Source organism: Colobus angolensis, unplaced genomic scaffold (assembly GCF_000951035.1).
Source record: "Colobus angolensis palliatus isolate OR3802 unplaced genomic scaffold, Cang.pa_1.0 Scaffold327, whole genome shotgun sequence".
Lineage (NCBI taxonomy): Eukaryota > Metazoa > Chordata > Mammalia > Primates > Cercopithecidae > Colobus > Colobus angolensis.
In genome coordinates, this window is record NW_012116566.1 from 546,910 (window position 1) to 553,813 (window position 6,904).

At 47.3% G+C, this 6,904-nt stretch overlaps 1 protein-coding gene across 1 annotated transcript in view; it reads right to left on the minus strand.

Annotated features, from left to right (window-relative positions):
* The window catches only part of OTULIN (OTU deubiquitinase with linear linkage specificity), a 38,185-nt gene extending 31,488 nt beyond the window's left edge, over positions 1 to 6,697 (minus strand). The window contains exon 1 of the mRNA XM_011951763.1: positions 6,394 to 6,697. Coding sequence (XP_011807153.1) covers positions 6,394 to 6,545 — 152 coding nt within the window. The 5' untranslated portion in view covers positions 6,546 to 6,697. The remainder of the gene's footprint in view (positions 1 to 6,393) is intronic.
* Between the last annotated feature and the right edge of the window lie 207 nt (positions 6,698 to 6,904).

Genomic DNA, 6,904 nt, shown 5'->3' on the forward strand with positions numbered 1-6,904 from the left:
GCTGTTCTCAAACTCCTGACCTCAGGTGATCCGCCTGCCTCAGCCTCCCAAAGTGCTGGGATTACAGGCATGAGCCACCACACCCAGCCTATTTACCTATTTTCTCTTAACCTAGAGATAAAATATTTTATTTTTGATATGAAGACAACACATCCAACTGAGTAAGCTATATAACATTACATACTAAATTATAACTGGTACCACTTGCTCTGTTCAAAAAGACCTGCATACCAACCAATTTTTGAAAACTTACTTTAAACATGCTCACTATACAGACACAAAATTATACTATTCCCAAGAGCAAAAGCCGTGAGTTAAAAGCAGAGCTTAGTGAAGCAGAAGGCATTTCTGTGAAGCCAATTTTTCAATTTTTGATTCAAGTAAATACGTAATAGGAAAAAAATTAATTCTAATGCATACGCAAAGCTAACAAGACAGAATATTTTAATCGCTCACCATTATGAACCTTTTAAAAATTGTTCCCCTTAGTTGTCTAAAAGAACTAAGTATGGCTCTTTTTAATTCAACTCTCTGGACTTGAACCCTGCAGTTCATACTTAACTTAGCCTGTCCTTTGAGACTAATGGCAACACTAAGGCAATGTTGGTGAGACAGTGTCAACCAATATGACACTAACACACCTTCCCACACAGGCACAGGAAAAGCAAAGACCACCAACCCAGCCGTTCTCCACCACTTTGTGGTTCAGACATTGGTGAACAACACATCAAATACAGGAAAGTACCGGCACCCAGGCCAAAATTCCACCCCTCTTCCGCAAGTGGACTTTCCACGACTGGCTCATGCTACTCCACGTGACTTTCAGAGGTATCTGGGGTCAATGCAGCCACTCTCAATAAGGTTTGATTCTTAGAGACATTCTAGTTCTGGACCCCAAAGCAGGATCTTCATCAGGTTGGGAGAAAGTGGACTTTATCCCTACTCCAAACTGTAGCAGCATCTGGGGGTGGGGTGGGGCAGAAAATACATCCACAAGAACAACAGTGTGCCACTTTTTTTGTTCACAGCCCCTTTGAGAATTCAGATTTCATCAGAACCTAAGCCCAGAAACACACATAAAATTGCTTTCAATTTCAGAGGGGTTCACCGACAGAATGCCTCCACAGATTCAAACCCTGTCTCACCCTCAGACAGGCAGAGAAGGGCCATGGAGTATTCTCTTCTCAATTCCCTAAGCATTTCTGGCCTAGTCACCAACCATGTCTCAGGACCAGATACAGCAGGAGTCAGATGTTGGGGGTGGAGTGAGCAGGGGATAGAGCATAGGAGACCAGCAGAGGGAGCTTGAAGAAGGCCAAGTAATCGGTCTGACAAAAGATTTCTTCAAACGTGACCCTAAGTTATATTTTAAGCCATCCTTAGGGCTTGTCTAGGAGATGTGAGCCAACCACAGCTCTTAAATGGGCTGATGGGTGGATGGAAAAAAGGAGGGAAGGGAGGGAGGGAGGGAAAGAAAAACTGCAATGAGATGTATACAAAGTAGCTCATCACTGGGCACTGTGGCTCACGCCTATAATCCCAGGATTTCAGGAAGTTGTGGCAAGAGGATTGCTTGAGCCCAAGAGTTAGAGACCAGCCTGGGCAACATAGTGAGACTCTGTCTCTATAAAAAGTAAAAAAAAAATTAGCTGGGTATGATGGCGTGCACCTGTTGCCCCAACTACTTAGGAGGCTGAGGTGGGAAGATCGCTTGAGCCCGGAAGGTTGAGCCATGATTGTCACTGCACTCTAAAATGGGCAACAGAGACCCTGTCTCAACAAACAAGAAAACAAAGCAACTTATCCGTGTGGTTTATATGTTTTTTTTCCCCTTTTCTCACTTGTGAAATGTGATGAGCTTAGTGGAAAGGAATCAGAGTAACCTACTGTGCTGCCTAGGAAATAAGCCATCTCTTTCTCTACCCATCACCACAGCCTTCAGAGACATATCCCGAATGTCTAACAGCTGCAGAAGTTGGGCTATGCTCTGTACTTGTAATTACTGTCCACTGAATGTATTACAAATGACTCTATAGGATATCTCAAAACTTCTACAGTCTTACAGTGTTCATACTTCTAAGTGTAAACATTTTAAATGATTCCTCCTCATGGCAAACCCAACTATCTGGGTGGAAAGAAAGGCCTTGGCTCCAATGACAAAAAACGTAGACTAAAAATGGACATTACACTATTTAAACTGATACTCAACTATTAAACTATATATATAATCATGCAGGAATTGACATGAACACCTTATATTGCAAACTTTGTTTATATGACACCCATGGTACAGTTTCTCTAGCCCATGAGAAAATACCATAGAGAAACAGTTCACTACCCAGATACTGCCGAGTCAGAAAGATGGAAAAAGGCTAGAAAGTCCAAAACTTGGCCGGGCGCGGTGGCTCAAGCCTGTAATCCCAGCACTTTGGGAGGCCGAGACGGGCGGATCATGAGGTCAGGAGATCGAGACCATCCTGGCTAACACGGTGAAACCCCGTCTCTACTAAAATATACAAAAAAAAAAAAAAACTAGCCGGGCGAGGTGGCGGGCGCCTGTAGTCCCAGCTACTCGGGAGGCTGAGGCAGGAGAATGGCGTAAACCCGGGAGGCGGAGCTCGCAGTGAGCTGAGATCCGGCCACTGCACTCCAGCCTGGGCGACAGAGCGAGACTCTGTCTCAAAAAAAAAAAAAAAAGTCCAAAACTTGAGACATGATGTTTAAAAGGTGACATCTTAAACTCACCTCTCTTGTTCTGCCCCATCTTAAGATGTGAAAGAGAATGAGATAATCAAACACAACAAAAATAAAGAGAAAACAAAATTAAGCTGCTAAAAAAGAAAAAAAAAAAAAAACCCACACACACAAACCAGAACGTCTACTGGGAAGCAAACGTGGGAAGTAAACCAAGGGGAAAAAAAAAAAAGTGAAGTTGGCTGTCACTATAAATCATGTCTCTCTGCCTGGTTATGCTAAGGAAGCCCAGAAGAGGTAGGGGAAGGTTCCCATCGATGCATCAGGGTCTCTCCAATCAAGCTACACTTAAAAAATCTGTGAATGTGTAAAATGACAAACCTAGGCTAGTTTTTTTACATTCCTTTCAGCTGTAAGTCTATATAGTTATACTAGCAACAGACAGAAGAAGCACCTGTGCCACAAAAACTTTTCAAGAAAGAGCACTTCTTCCTACCATTGTCTATTTTCATAGGTGTTCTGAATGAGAATCACATCCACCAGAAAACTTGCCAAATAACTATGTATACTTTTGAGAACATGGTCTGGCTTCAAAGTTTCTGCATTGCTCAGGAAGCATGACACAGCTGGGGCTGAGGTGCAGCACGTGAGACAGCGCATTAAATTAAGCGCATGGTTCTCACCACCAGGGTAGAAATAAGGCAAAGCTGCAATTAGGAACCAGCATGGGCCCGGGGAGCAGGGGTTAGGGGCAAGAGACCCCCTATTTAACCCTCTGCAGAGTCTGAGGTTAAGTCTCTGATATGATTTGGATATTTCTCCCCTCCAATCTCATACTAAAATGTAATCTCCATGGTTCGAGATGAGCCTTGTGGGAGGTGATTGGATCATGGGGGTAGATCCCTCATGAATGGCTTTAGCACCATGCCCTTGGTGATGAGTGTGTTCTTACTGAGTTCATGCAAGATCTGGTTGCTAAAAAGTCTGCAGCACCTCACCCCCACCTCACTCTCTCTCACCATGTGGTCGCCTAGTCCCGCCTGGCTTTCTGCCATGAGTAAAAGCTCCCCTGAGGCCTCACCAGAAGCCAAGTAGATCCAGGCACTAAGCTTCCTGTACAGCCTGCAGAACCATGAGCCAATTAAATCTCCTTTCTTTACAAATTACCCAGCCTTGGGTATTTCTTTATGGCAATGCGAACGCAATCTAACACAAAAAATTGGTACTGAGGGCTCGAGTATTGCTATAAAGATACCTGAAAATGTGGAAGCAGATTTAGAACTGGGTAATGGGCAGAAGTTAGAAGAGTCTGGAGGGCTCAGAAGAAGACAGAAAAATGAGGGAAAGTTTGGAACTTCTTAGAAATGGGCTAACTGGTTGTGACCAATATGCTGATAGAAATATGGCTGGGCGCGATGGCTCATGCCTGTAATCCTAGCACTTTGGGAGGCCGAGGCAGGCAGATCACTTGAGATCAGGAGTTCGAAACCAGCTTGGCCAACGTGGTGAAACCCCATCTCCACTAAAATCAAAAACAAAAATTAGCCAGACATGGTGGTGGACGCCTGTAATCCCAGCTACTCCAAAGGCTGTGGCAGGAAAATTGTTTGAACCTGGGAGGCAGAGGTTGCAGTTAGCCAAGACTGCGCCACTGCACTCCAGCCTGGGTGACAGAGCAGGACTCCATCTCAATAAAAAATAATAATATTAAAATAAAATAAAATAAATGCGGCCAGTAAAGGCCAGGCTGATGAGGCTCAGACAGAAATGAAGACGTTCTTGGGAACTGGAGTAAGGATCACCCCTGCTACGTCCTAGCAAATAATTTGGCTGCACTGTGTCCGTGTCCCAGGAATTTGTGGAATTAAATAACTTGTCTGATTTCACAAGCTCATAGGTGGAAAGAGATAAGTCATAGATGAGACTTAGGGCTTTGGACTTGATGCCAGAATGAGTTAAGACTTTGGGGAATGGCTGGAAAGAGATTATTATATTCACCAACATGAGAAAGACATGAGATTTGGGGGGCCAGGAGCAGAATGATATAGTCTGGATATTTGTCCCCTCCAAATTTCACGTTAAAATATAAACCCCAGTATTGGAGGTGGGGACTGGTGGGAGGTATTTGGATCCCTCATGAATGGCTTAGTGCCATGCCCTTGGTGACAGACAACTGCTGACTCCAAGTTCACACCAGATCTGGTTGTTTCAAAGTTTGTGGCACCCCTAGCCTCTCTCTTCCTCCCTCTCTCACCACGTGATTGCCTGGTCCCACTTGGCTTTCCGAGGTAAGTTAAATAAAGCCCCCTGAGGCCTCACCAGAAGCCAAACAGATACAGGCACCAAGCTTCATGTAAAGCCTGCAGAACCGTGAGCCAATTAAACCTCTTTTCTTTTTATAAATTACCCAGCCTCAGGAACTTCCTTATAGCAACACAAAAATGGCCTAATACAGACTCGAACCCAGAGAGCAAACTGGCCGCCACAGGACACATCAGCTCACACATGGGCCTGTACAGTGGTTTCAATTTAAAAAAAAAAAACAGGTGCCACTATTTAAAAAGCAGCGTATTTCATGCAAGGCCCGAATAGCTGGATTCTTTAAATACAGAAGATGCAGCAACTACAGGCCTGAGCTTAGGGGACCCTGCCTCTCAACAGAGACAAGCTCTCCAGGTCCTAGCCAACTTCACGACTTCACTTACTGCCTAGCTCTGGAGGCAGGAGCTTGAGACCACCGACTCTCAATCTTATTTTCCAGTGGCCATTAACCCATTAAGTGTGAATAACAGCATCCCAAGGCGGTTCTCGACAAATAAGAATGTCTAAGTACTCCGCAAATACGTTATTATAACACAGTATCTATCTAACAGGGCCCCAAAAGACCCCTTTCCAGGAATTTTTTTTTTCGAAAGTTCTAGCAGTGCTTTTGGCATTTAAACACATCTTAAATTTAACTTTCCAGCCAATTAAAATATCTGTCAAACTGACTGGCTGAGTGGTTTCATAATTTCTTAAATTCCAAGGGCATTTATAGGTGCCTAGAACTTGAAAGTGTAGAAAAGTTTCACTCGAGTTTCTATTCTGCTTCCACGCGTACCCCCAGACCCTTGCAGAAATCAGAAACTCTTCCCAAATCATCGTCTTCACAATACAGTAAGGAACTGATGTAACTAGCACTGACTTTCCTTTTTAAAAGGAAATGCGGGAAGGGATACTAGTCAGGCCGTTAAAGGGTCAAAAAGAATGGGTCAGACTCGGTCCAAAGTCTGTCCAACAGGTGGGACGTCGCCTCCAAGAACATGTCGCGCGGCTCCGTTCTCCCGCGGCTGCGGCAAGGGCGACCTCACTTCCTCCCTGTGCCAGGCTGGAGGAAAGATCTAGCGGGAGATAGTAATAAAACACAACACTTCTCGGGTTTGCTTCCCAAGTTTCTGGAACTTTCTTTAACTTCAGAGGTGCAGATGTCAAAAATGAGACGGGAGGGGAGACACTGTGTGACCAGAATTGTGAGGGGCCCTGGGGAAGAAATCTGCACTCGGACACTGGGCAAAACTGTCTGCCAATTCCTCCTTGTCGCCAACGGCCTCACTCAGAATTGAGGACGCCCAGGGACCCTCTGCTGACGACTCCCCACCCCAGCCCGGCTTCTGGAGAGGACCGAGCCCGCCGCCCACGGCCCGCGCTCCGCGCACTCACTGCTCTGTCGGGCACTGCATCTCGGGCAGGAGCTGCCCGCTGGCCGCCGCCTTCCCGCCCTCCCGCGCCGCGGCCCCAGCCTCCCGCGCCGGCGTCTCGGCGCAGCTCGCGCCTGGCCACGCTCCGGGTTGGGGCATAGTCCCCTGACTCATGCGGCTGCTCGGGGTCGAAGGTGTTCAGCCAGCTCCGAACGACCCGGAGCCCCTCCCGTCGGGGTGCCAGGCAGTGGTCGCAGTCGCTCAGCGGCGCGGGCGGTTTTCGAGGGTCCGCAGGGTGTTTCCGCGCGCGTCAGCGCGCCCCGCCCCACGGCCTCTGACCCTGCGCGAGGAGGTGCGGCCGGAGGCGGAGAGGCCCGGACGCGGCGCATGCGCATACACGTGCGCGGGCTGAGCCGCCAGGGCCTGGAGGGGGAACCGCGCGATGCGGCCGCTGCGCATGCTCTGTGCCCGCGCCCCGCTGGCTTGCTTCCCTCGTCAGCTGTGTGTGGGGACTGGCAGTGGGTGTGAGAGCT